The following is a 12,933-nucleotide window of genomic DNA, read 5'->3' as shown; positions in this document are numbered from 1 at the left end:
TGGCCATCTGTCAGAGATGCTTTGATTGTGAGTTCCTGCATGACGGGGTTGGGCTGAATGGCTGTTGTGGTCTCTTCCAACTCTGTGCTTCTAAATAAATAATGGAGAAATGATTATAGATAAGTTGCCAGAAAAACAGTAGCTGGAAAGCACATTTTTAAAACTAACTGTCTAATTATAAAGACATTTTGAGAATACGTAGTTTAAATGCAATACTGTATAACGTTCTCTGTTTTTTCTCTAGTTTTGCTCATTTTCCAAATTTAATGACTAGAAATAAGTTATTTTAACTAATACACATAAGTCTTTTTGAGGTGTTATATTTATATTTGATTTACATTCCATATGCCACTTTTATTTCTCAGAGTACGAAGTGTTTAGAAATATTACACATGCTCACTTTGTGTTTTCAGCCATCCTCCTTTGAATGTATTGGAACAGGCTACTATTAAACAGTGTGTGGTGGGACCAAATCATGCTGCATTTCTTCTTGAGGTAAATTACTCAATCTATTTTCAGAAACAATATTATGGTCATATAATTAAGCTTAATTTACCAAATTAAATAAATTTAATTAACTGCTGAAAATGTTATTTTTGAGTAAGTTAAGTATAATATTGTTTAAATAAAGTTGCTCTTCTTTTTGCATCTAGGATGGTAGAGTCTGCAGAATTGGCTTTTTAGTTCAGCCAGACAGACTGGAATTGGGTAAACCTGATAATAATGATGGGTAAGAGCCACTTTTGTTCTGTATTACAAAATGTATCTAATCTCTTAAGACAGTTTTTATGGAAATAATTGTTGCTTTTGAACTGTTAATTGAATTGAAAATAAGCTTGGTTGATGCAACCATTTTTAAAATATGTGTCTCAGAATGGTGAGCTGGTGAGGCTTTAGTAAGCTTAGCTAAAAATTAAGACCAAACTACTCGTCTATTTTATATTAAATAATTAGAACTGGACCTTAAAATACTTAAAATGGTTAAACCATTTTAAATGACAACAGCAACAAAATCTCAAATATCCCGAATGATCAAATTTGAGATTATATTTCCCTTTATAATATTTTTTGTATCCATGTTTTTATTTGGCTGAACATTTTTTTCTTCAAAGGCTGGTATCAGTTTAGTTCTTATAGGGGTTTAAGCTAAGTATCATTTTACAGTGTCTCACAATTATATTAATTTATATTCTAATCCATATTCATTCATTTAGACATACACTTCCCAGTTTCTCCATGACTGTTGCTACAAGGGTTATTTTTTAACAAAATAAAAATCATTTTGTCATGAATCAAATGTTCTAGGCATGCTTTGCATGCTTTTTCTTTTTTCATGTTAGATCATATTCCGCAGCTAAGTTCTGAAGATTCCCCAAGGGTGTTGCTTAAGCTGGTGTGTTACCAGAATAAGTCCCTGAGAATTTAAACCTGGGATTCCAGGCTTTGTTCTTAACCCATTTGGGATTGTATTGTGACTGATCTACCATTTTTTGCTTTCAGTTCAAAGTTGAGCAGTGGCTCAGGGGCAGGAAGGACATCCAGGCCAGGCAGGACTAGTGATTCCCCATGGTTTCTGTCTGGTTCTGAAACTCTGGGCAGACTGGCAGGCAACACCCTTGGGTAAGTTTTGATAGGGTTGAGGCTGCAACCTGTTTGTATCATACCTGGTTATGTGTGAATACACATAACATTGTCTCCAGTATGTATGAAAACCACTCAAATGCAGCAGTGGCTTAGCTTAGTTTTGGGCAAAAATAATATTAATCTTGTATTGGTCAATGAAACCTAGAATTTGAAACAATCAGCATTTGCTTTAGTTATTATACAGGACATGCTGCTTTTATGTAGTCTAGACTTTTCCCCACTGATTGTTTTAGGGAAACACAGCTGAGATAAAATGTCACATGTGTACATTTTTTCCACAATGGTGCACTAATATTAAAAATACACATGAAAAGATTTATAGGAAGAAAGTTATGCAGGCATGGCATGGCAAGTGTTTTTTAAAAAATGTTACCTGTCCTTATGGAATAAGCCAGGGAACTGTAATAGTTAAAACTGCCTCACATTTGTAATAGCTGTATACTATTTTCTTTTGTGGTGATCTAAAATGTTCATCTACTTTAATTTCAAGTTCATTAGCTAAAATATCTGAACAGCCTGTTTGGGCTTTATTAACCGTAATTAAAATATATTTAAAAACAGGTTATTGCTCCATTCAGATGGAAAAATACAAAATACCTTGCACTTCTATTAATCCAAGTATTTTAAGAAAAAATAGATTTTCACTAATTTTACAGGAAGGATGAATATTTCAGAGACAAGTCATAATTTCTGCCAGTATGTTTTCCTTTTGATAAAATTATTTTTTTCTAAACTGCTGTACAAAAAAGATGCAGTTGTATCAAACATACTAATTTCAATTGAACAAATAGTTTCCTATGATTAGAATGTGGTGAACAATAATTGCATTTAAAGAAAATCTTGTATGGTAGTTTACATGCATTGACCTGTTGCCTTTTTAAAAATTCTTCAGAAGTCGATGGAGCTCAGGTGTTGGAGGAAGTGGTGGTGGATCCTCGGGTAGATCATCAGCTGGTGCTAGAGATTCTCGGAGGCAAACAAGAGTTATTAGAACAGGGCGTGATAGAGGATCTGGACTCTTGGGTAGTCAGCCTCAGCCAGTGATTCCAGCATCAGTTATTCCAGAAGAATTAATTTCACAGGTATGAGCCTCTCCTATGAGTATTTCAGAGATAATGTGGTTGCCTCTTGCATACCTTTACTGCTGCAAAAAGTATTCACCATCTGTCGCTCATTCAGTGAGCAGGAGATCTCACTGCTTTAGCTGCTCATGAATGTGTATTTTAAAACTTATCTACAAGAAAATATGGTTTTCGAAATATAGCCAGTTTATACTATATATATGCATAGCCCACATTTGTACCCTATGTACTGCCCCCATTCTCCTTTCCCCCCTCCTTTTTTTGTCTTCCCTTCTCTTTAAAAAATCTAATAACAAATTTTAAAAAATGAACATTCATTTTGGAACATCCAGAGTTTCTCTGGAAAACAAGTTGTTTGGATGCGTTTTAATATTTTTCAACAATTAATTTCTTATGTCCATGTATAATAGAGAAACAATATGATGGTTCTGTGCCCCTGTAATAAGCGGAGGTGTTTCTAACAGTAGAAACATGCAAAAACCAGAATATGTCTGCATTAGAATAAAGTCAAGCTGGCATTCACTGAGGCCTTGGCCTTGGACTGAAATATTTGGACATGCTTTGAAAAATACCTGGACAAATTTTTAGTGAACAAATAAAATTCAGCCTTGCCAGTTATGCTTTCTTCAGCCATTTTTTCATGTTAAAACAGTTTATCAAGGATCTGTAGGTAGAATATGGAATTTTGAGGGGAAACAAATCAGTGGCAGAAGGGTTGGAAAAGAGTTAGCATTTCTACATTCATTTTCTGACAATAACAAAACTCCTCATTCTTTCCTTGGACATTTTTCTTACTGATCCGGCATTTCCACAGATCATTGGTAATTGTTCTGAGATTACATGCGGCTTCCAGTAACGCCTGTAGATAAATGTGTTTAGACCCTGCTAACTAGCATATTTGTTTCATTTTTACTGTTACCCTCTTCAAGGCTACTATAAGTTGAGAAATTTATGCCTGAAAATTGCCCCAAAAATCTTGGGTAGACTTATAGAAGGGTCAATGCAGCAATAGTGATTAGAAAGGTCCTAGAGCAAGCAAGCCTGACACCCCAATCTCCACTGAATTCCTCCCCTTCCAGTCCATTTGCAAGTTTCCCCATCCTATCGGAAAAAAATCCCCTTCGAGAAGCACTTGCCTGGTCCGTTTGCAAGGCTTCCCTTCCCTGGTCCCCTTTGCAAGGCTTTGCTTCCCTGTCCGTTTGCAAGGCTTTCCTTCCCTGGTCCCCTTTGCAAGGCTTCCCTTCTCTGGTCCCCTTTGCAAGACTTTCGTTCCCTGGTCCCCTTTGCAAGTCTTCCCTTCCCTAGTCCCCTTTGCAAAGCTTTCCTTCCCTGGTCCCTTTGCATCCTATGGGGAAAACTCCCCATTGAAAAGCACTTGCCTGGTCCCTTTGCAAGCCTTTGCATCCTATGGGAAAACTCCCCATTGAAAAGCACTTGCCTGGTCCCTTTGCAAGCCTTTGCATCCTATGGGGAAAACTCCCCATTGAAAAGCACTTGCCTGGTCTGTTTGCAAGCCTTGGCTTCCTATGGAGAAAACTCTGCATTGAAAAGCAATTGCCTGATCTGTTTTGCAAGCCTTTGCTTCCTGTGGAAACAAATCTCCATTTAAATCCACTTGCTTCCTAGAGGTCCAGAGAAGGAGACAGAGGGACGGAAGTGGTATTTCCCCCTTTCCATTCTTATGGCCCCTAGGTTTTACCCTCGACTTATCCACGGGTCATATCAAAATCCAGGATTTTGACCCTGAAACCTTCTCTTGACTTATACATGAGGTCGACTTATACACGTGTATATACAGTATATGTTTTTCCTGTTTTTTTCCTCTTTCCCCTCCCACTTCTGTTGCAGTACTAAATATGGTTTGTGCCTCTTCTTGCTAACTGATGTCTTTTATTGATAAACAGAATATTCATTCTGTTATGTATCTTTCTTCTAAATTGATAGCAAGTTTATTCCTCAACTTTATTTCTGCCAGGAAGTATTTATGCCATATATTGAATGGTGATATAGCCAATATTGCTAGGTAACTCTGGAGAACAATAATAACTGGAAGTGATTTTAGTGTATTAAGGTATATTTACCCTGCTTTATCTAAGATGTACTACAGGTAGTATGAATTATTATTGCAACTACATTACTACTATTTAAATTACGGAAAATTGCTGAAATATATAAAACAAGTTTCAAAATGCTAACGTTCACAGATATAAAAACATATTAGGAGACTGATAATAACAGAATTCTCTCTGTCTCTCTGTTGCTGAATGCCATAGCTCTAAGACCATGAAATCTAGATATATGAAATTTGGCATGTATTATGTGTGGACCATACAGCTGTGTACCTATGGAGATATTTGTGGTTTAATGTGTACTGATTTTAATTAATTTAAATGTGCCTGTGTGTCTGAAGATTGCAGTACTACCTTCAGTCACTAGGTGACAGATGTCTCTAACCAGTACATAACTTTGCAGTCAGTGCTGTTTAACATTAATGGGACAATAATCTATGTGTTGGAGTTACCTTTCCTTTGTACTGTGGGACAGCTCCCAATTATGAAGTGAGCAGATGCCTTCTTTATGGTGCTATAGAGATGCAGTGGTGGGGGAATGCCAATGGTCATCATTTCACTCAGATGAGGGCTTGAGGGCATTGATGTATCATACTAAATTAAATTTTGTTGATTTAGCAGTGGGAAGTTTTGGTTGGCCTGGGGCCAAATTTTTCCTTTCAGTCCTGCCAGGCACTGTATGCCCTGGCATATAAAATTTGTCCCTGGAAAACTGCACTTCCTCTTACACACAAGGTAAATGCTGAGCATGACCTTCTTTTACTAGCACAGTTGTTCTTGTAGGAGGCTGAGGGCTTTTTTGCTGATGCCACTGCAACACCAAATTTTGGTGCCAATTTCAGGACAGGTTGGGGGGTGCAAAATTGGGATGGGTGGAGTGGCCCGTAGGCTGCATTTGCCCAATGATAAACCAAGAGCCAGTCATTCTTACTTGTGTGAAACTGGCTATTTTAGGTAGTTTTGAATAAAGGTAGGATGATGTGAAAGAGAAGAAACTTGCTGAAGGTTTGGCATGCCCAAGCTCCAGGCAATTGGCTTGGAGATGGCAAAATTAGTGGGGTTGCCTTTGGTGTGGAAATAATGTCACTTTTGGCCTTTCTTCAGAGAGAAGATCTGACTGACTCACAGACTACCTTGCATTCTTTTATAGTGTTGGAGTGCATCCTTTACCACTTGCCAGACCCCTGTGGCATAAGCTGCACATTTTTATTCTGTCTGTAGTCCTGAAAAAATCATTATAAATAGTTGTTAAGCATATCCTCCAAAGGAGCTTCACAGAAGTTATAAACATGACTAGTGAAATGGGAAGTGTGAAATCAAAAAAAGTAGTAAATCAAAACTGAATTGAAATCTGAATATAGAGAAAAGTTGGTGGAAAGGGAAGAGGAGAAGAGGGAGAGGCGAGAATAGGACCTACTTGACAGCATAGAAAATGAAAAGAATAAATCTACATTTTCACTTTGCATCTTTGGAAGAAAGACTGATGAAGGGAGGTGAATGGGTCCGTCCTTATCTCAACAAGTTGCTGTAACAAAATATACTATTTTGTAGCTAAATAAATGCTTTATACAACTGCTATGAACATAATCCAAAACCACTGTTCACAGACCACTTGCCCTTCCAAGTGTAGAATTACATATGTATCTGCTTGTTATGATATAATAATAATATTATAATATTCTGACTTAAATTTTGATTTTTGCATTTATTTTCTTACATATTGAGAACAGTATTCACTTTGATTACCCTGGAAAGATTTCTTCCTGTAAATAGAAAAACAACCATGGAAATGGCTGCTCAAGTCAACATATTTCTTTATTCTCTTTTGCATAGGCACAAGTGGTTTTACAAGGAAAATCTAGAAGTGTAATTATAAGAGAGCTCCAGCGAACAAATCTTGATGTAAATCTTGCAGTGAACAACTTGCTGAGCCGTGATGATGAAGATGGAGATGATGGCGATGACACAGCCAGTGAATCCTATCTTCCTGGAGGTTTGTGTTCCTTCTGAAAAATTATTGTGTCAAAGTGCAATAAGCTTTCAGTTTGCAGCACTGGTAAAATGTTCTCTTCTGTGTTTTTCTGCTGTATATGACATTGAAGTGTGAAATAACATTCCTTTTTTGGTATAAGAAAAGAAAGGACACAGTGGGTAATGGTAAATCAGACTATTATAAGAACTGAACCTCTATAGTTTTCAGTTACCTAAACTACAGCACATTCAGTGGATTTGTATGACACAATGGATTTTGTATACCACAGAAGCTTGTGTATGCTTGTGCTATTGTAAATGACCAAGGTAGAATATAGGCTGGCATACTGTTCCGTATTGCCACTATAACAGTATTGTTATAATTTTTTTTTTTACATTTACAATCATGGCACCATTGCCATGAACACTTCCTAAGACCCACCTTAAAAGCCAGACAGCTACACACCAACCATTTCCTGCTAGTTTATCACACTGCTCCTCACTGGTGGGAGAAGGCTGTTCGCATCATCCTTCAGTACCACACTCACCAACTCTACAGAACTCCTTTAGCTGGTGTGGCTCCTTAGTTCTTAAGGTGGGTTCAGAGGGTTTGATTGGGAGATGAGTTATAACTACATCATTGTAGCTGTATCCTCATGCACAATCTTGACCATAATCTTTAGAGGTGTTCAGATAAAGAACTCTTACTATGAAGAGCATCTACTATAGAAAAGGTTAGGGGAGTGTCATGCTAAAAAGCTCTATTCTTAAAATGCTGCTTCACTCTTGTAAAGCAAGTCTTGAGCTTTACAAAATTAAAAGATATTCTCTTTTGGGATATGGTTTTCTATCCTTGTTAGAAACGGTATTTGCTAAAACAAAGCATACATATACATATAGACAGTTGCATACAGATCTCTTCTATTTTACTCTTTAGCAGTTGTTTTCTGAAGAAGATGTAGGCACTTTTTTAACACTAAGGGCCACATTGAAGTTGGAAAGCTGAAATCAGTTTGGGCCTGTGTTACGACAAGCAAAGAATTATTGTAAGATATATTTTGAACCATAGACCTATAGCCATGGTCAGTTGTATTCGTATGTCTGTGCCCAGGAAAGGAATTAACCTGGGTGCGTTTCCAGGTTTCCCTGCATACTTCTAGCCACAGGTCATGTTTCTGCAGACTGATGTTGAGCAAGGTGAGGCTTCCCTTGCAGCTTGTCATACTGCATGTACACACCAGGGAATGTGCATTACTCATCAAGGAAATGCTTTGTTTACTACAGATTTTTTCAGGGTATAAATGCAATCAATTCCCATCCGTCACACTCTGTTAGCATTATTTTACTATTCAGTTTGCTTTTATAATACAAAGCTACAGCTGTTTCCAAATCCCAGCCACCGAGTTTCATCAAGCTTTACAATATTAATAAAATATCCAGGCAAATCTATCTTCCCCATGTGCTTCTCTTTAGAAAGAAGTGCCCCCATTTAGTCATGACATCCTTGTATAGAATCTCTGTAACAAGCAGAAGGAAAAGAATACATCTTCTGCATGTTACCCTCTGCCCCCTTAATAAAGGCTAATGTTAGTCAAGGTGACTTTTGCAATTGGATTGCAGGGCAGTTTGCAGTTGAAATCTGTCACTGCTGAGGAGGAGGATGATTCACAAACAGGTAGACAAGACATCCCTCTGTGTATTTAAGAACTAGTATTTCAAGACTTTTTAAAAAACACCACCACCTTACTCTGTACCAAAAGTGCTTATGATCACTTTTTTCTTGCTCTGAAATCTTTTTTTGTTCTTAAAACATGAATTAGGGAAATGTATTAAAGTGAAATAGAATAAATTACGGTAATTCAGACAGTGATGTTTGTGACGGTTCTTTTGTGATGGAAAGGTACATCATGTTTTTTTTTTATGTGTGCTTGCTGGGAACCCTAGCAAGTCTGATATTGAGATATGTGATCATGGTTCTTGCAAGTGCACAACCCCCCCCCAAAAAAACCCACCCCTCAGTTTACTTGGATTTGTGTTTGATCCAGGCTTAGTGGTACTTACAGTAGTCTCACTGAAATGTAATTCCATTTGTTTTAGTGAGTCTTAAGTGTGGCTACATTTGTGTAGTGTGACAAGCCTTTGAGTTATGATTGCAGCATCTTCTGAGACCTTCCAGTATTTTAACAAGTTTTGCTAGAGTGATTAGACCAGGGGTCGGCAACCTACGGCCCGCATGCCAGATCCGGCCCGGTGAGGCCTTGGGACCGGCCCCAGCCTGGTCCTGCCGCCGATTACTGCCCCCGCCTCAGCTTCCGCTCCGCTCCAGGCGCCATTTTGAGTTCAGCCCCCCAGTTGTCTGAGGGACAGCAACCCGACCCCCGGCTCAAAAAGGTTGCCTACCCCGGATTAGACTCTACATTGTGCTCCTTAAACAAGAAATTTTAGTCATCTAAGTAATTCCTTTGGAATGGCTTTATTTGACTGTTGCATCTCCTTGTATTTGAACACCCAATGGATGCCAAGATGTGTGGGGGCACTTTAAGACTAGCACCAAGCTGTTACACAATATTAAATAAAGTATTGCTGCTATCTGTTGTACTTTTTAATGTTATGTCCTCACATACTTCATTCTAATAAGACATAGTTGAAGCTCTACATTTTGCTTTAGTGCCTGAATGGCATCAAAGTTAGATGGTAGGAATATCTTCTTGAGGCCGTGAACAACACTGGAGGGGTAGGTCAACTGGTGATGCTTCTTAAATGTGTCCTAAATTCAATCTTTCTTTTGCTTTGAATATGCAAAATTCAGAGGAAATTGCTGTCTGGCATGCATTAAGTGGTATTTATGTGGTGTTTGTTTTTGTTCAGTGTAGTAAATCAGGAATTCCTTTATAGGCCAGGCATAGTTGGCTTTAAGGATGCAGAGGAAAACAGCAAATTACCGTAATTTGAACTGCAGTATTAACATTTTCAGATAGTAGAACGTGAATAAAGGTATGATAGGCTTCCCTTGACACATACTGGTGGTTTCTACTTCTTTTGTATGAACATTCATTGTCAAATTGTTGCTTATTTTAGTGCATTGGGTTAGCAATCATTTGTTTATGTCTAGAGGTGTTGCAGAGGTAAGTCATGATTTACATTATCCCACTTGAGTGATCTGACAGAGACTGACAAGTTAAAATGATAGTCTTATTGCATTGTTTATTCTAGAGTTGCAAGATGAGTAAGATCAGCTTTCAGTGAGTTAAAATGTAATTGGCTAGTAGCTGTGAAATATTCTTGTGAATTATGGCCACCTTGGACAAAGAGCCTCTGAAATGTTTATATATAAACTGTTTCTCTTTAGATCCTCCAAGATGGGCAGATTCAGAACATATCAAAAAATTCAGATTATTGGGTACAAGATTTTTGAGTGGAAGACATTGTACTTCATGAAAGCAGGGGAAGTAGAAAGGAGGTTATGTGCTTTCCAGAGTGGAATTTTCCTCAGACAGCAAGTTGGTCTCTGGAAAGAGAAAGGGTATGGAGCAGAGATGAAGTGACTTAATGAGATGAATGCAGATACTGGATTTATGTATGGTTTGAAGTAGAGTTGGGGAGGAGATTAATCAAATGAGGGGTGGCCTGAGTCCTTCCCTTTGTGAAATTGCATGCATCTCTGATCTACTTTTAAGAAGTGGGTGAGGATCTCTGGTAGTATTTTTCAACATCAAGTAAATTAACTTGTGATGCGGAATTGTATCTAGGATTTAGGGATTTACTGATCTAAAAGTAGTTCTTTCCATATATAATTGTTAATAGTAATTCAGAAGTTTTAACACTTAAAGAGAGTGCCACGTGTGGAAAAACTGAAAATAATTAGTGTTGAAGTTCTGATCCATTGGAATGTAATTCTTGGGATGGACGCTGAAAGGATTGCATAAACCAGTTTTTTCTCAAACTAGGAGATGGTCTTTTAAGACAGTGTAATATATTAATGATGGGCCTGGGGATGAGGCTATAGGCAGATTTGTGTCTGTTTCTGGAAATGGCTTCTGAAAATGACAGCTTCAGTCTCATTGGGGTTACTTAACACAGAAATATTAGGTTGTCAGTTTTAACTGCTAAGAATCTAATTACGTTAAAATGGAAGAGAAGTGATAAGAGGAAATGTGTAGTTTTAAAGGGAAATTTGAGAGTTTGTAAGAACCGTAGAAGTGAGGAGGAAGTTGCACTGTGTGTTAGAGCTTAAGTACCTGTGGCAAAGCTACTGGTAGTGATCAGTAGGAAGTTCTATTAAAATTAGGGGTGTGATTTTATAAAATTTAGGAAACATAATTTTAAAAGAAGTATCTGCTTTCAGTGTGCAGAATTTCCCATTCTTTGTTGTAAAATAAATATGATAGACTGTAAAAGAAGAAAAATAATGTCAGGAGAGGCATGTGTTTTTCATACCTGTTATGAAAGCACATTCAGTAGGGAACTGTCTTGCCATATAAGCACTTTTTTGATATGGAAAATATAGTCCCATAGAATGTTTTCTTTATGGGTCATATTTATTCATTTTATGCAGTTTTCTGCATGTTCTGTTTAGAATGATATATTTCAAATTATGCAGCTGTTGTCTTAGTAATAGGTAAAATGAGAGATTTCATTATTTTTGGAGGATATGATTTTATCTTCTGTTTTATGGAACTACTGAGTCTCATGCTTTTTAAAATACAGAATATATATATAAAAATACAATAACTGCTCCCAGCTTTGTCCACCTTTGTGTTCGTTGGATTAGTTTAAAATCAGTGTCTTGAAGCAGCAAGCTGCAAAGCAGTTGATATAGATAATATTAGTACATTTTTCTTGATGGCAAATATGAACAGTAGGCAGCACATTCAGGCAGTAGGGAATCTGAAGAACAGAATATCAGTTTTTGGTTGTGGATTTCTCTTGTTTGGTGATGGTCTTTCTAGATGATTTTCTAGTAGCTGATAATTCACCTCAGATCCTTGTCTCCTCTTATAGAGGATCTTATGTCTCTTCTGGATGCTGACATACATTCTGCTCACCCAAGTGTCATTATTGATGCTGATGCTATGTTTTCAGAAGATATTAGTTACTTTGGTTATCCATCCTTTCGGCGCTCATCACTTTCCAGGCTAAGCTCGTCCCGAGGTAATTTTGCACCTTTTTTTCTTTGTAAATAAGTAGTATTGCTGTGCAGTACACTAGTTATAGCACATGCTGGTGATTTTTGCCTTAGATTTGTGTATTCAACTTTTTTTTCTGTTTTAATTATAGATACTTACAAACATTTATACTAAGCTGTAAATTTTTATGATGCCCTAGAAAGTTTGTGAAATAATTGCTAGGAGTAAGTTTGAAATTTGTGAGAGGTGAAATGTCCAAATAGCTTTAAAAATTATCTCCCTAAAGCCCTTAAAAAACCATGCTGACTCATGAAGGACTAGTCTAAAAACTCAGTTTTTCTCTCTTGTAACATCCTGAAAGAGAATTCATGTACTTGGATCGTTTACTAAGTGTACAAGTAAGAACAGGTGTTTGAGTAATGGTACCCATGATCATTTATGCCTTCCTGGGTTTGGAGGCATAATTTCATAGTTTAGTTAGAAGTTCTAGACCTATTCTGGTAGGTTCATTGAAAGCAGTTTCACTGTTCGTTATACAACACTAACAGTAAATGGTTACTTTGCAAGTTATAGAATTAATGAATTAGAGGACAGTTGGTGATGAACTGCACTCTAAAAAGGCTTGCAGTGCTCAGCTAGTCACCCGTATTTGTATTTAGGATAGCAGTTACAAAATACATGGCATAGCATCATGTTCTGAGCATGATTTGAAAAGTTTGTGAAATGTAATATTTCATCTGGTGTCCATTTATTCTTTCATAGTTTCTTAAAGATAACTGTTAAACCTCATAGGTATCCAAAGTGTTTTACCAATTGTTAATCCAACCTCTGTCATCAGTCTTCACTGAGTATCACTCTTCCTATTTAAGCCTTCTGTTAGATATTGAAGTGCCTCTTATGTATAAGAAGTTAGTGAAAGGTCAGTGTCATGGTTGGTATACATATTAAGCAAAAGAATATTTTTTCCTTGTATGTTAGATATATCAAATCTAGATCTAACACATTATTTATGGAGTTTTTGTAGGAACAAAAAGCAGGGGG

General features: G+C 37.1%; 1 protein-coding gene across 6 annotated transcripts in view; it reads left to right on the top strand.

Annotated features, from left to right (window-relative positions):
* LOC149317548 (E3 ubiquitin-protein ligase UBR5) overlaps nucleotides 1-12,933 on the top strand; it is an 89,454-nt gene that overhangs the window by 14,060 nt on the left and 62,461 nt on the right. For 4 of the 6 annotated variants that reach the window (XM_089517746.1, XM_089517744.1, XM_089517745.1 and 1 more), the window contains exons 3-8: nucleotides 414-495; nucleotides 654-730; nucleotides 1,501-1,620; nucleotides 2,537-2,726; nucleotides 6,629-6,788; nucleotides 11,768-11,917. In XM_089517746.1, coding sequence (XP_089373872.1) covers nucleotides 414-495; nucleotides 654-730; nucleotides 1,501-1,620; nucleotides 2,537-2,726; nucleotides 6,629-6,788; nucleotides 11,768-11,917 — 779 coding nt within the window. The remainder of the gene's footprint in view (nucleotides 1-413; nucleotides 496-653; nucleotides 731-1,500; nucleotides 1,621-2,536; nucleotides 2,727-6,628; nucleotides 6,789-11,767; nucleotides 11,918-12,933) is intronic. The other 2 variants (XM_089517747.1, XM_089517748.1) reach the window with 2 other exon arrangements.

This window comes from Sceloporus occidentalis, unplaced genomic scaffold, assembly GCF_023333645.1.
Source record: "Sceloporus occidentalis isolate IW3139 unplaced genomic scaffold, rSceOcc1.0.p SCAF_3, whole genome shotgun sequence".
NCBI lineage: Eukaryota > Metazoa > Chordata > Lepidosauria > Squamata > Phrynosomatidae > Sceloporus > Sceloporus occidentalis.
Note: the sequence above shows the minus strand (reverse complement) of the source record. Positions and strands in the feature narration are given on the sequence as shown.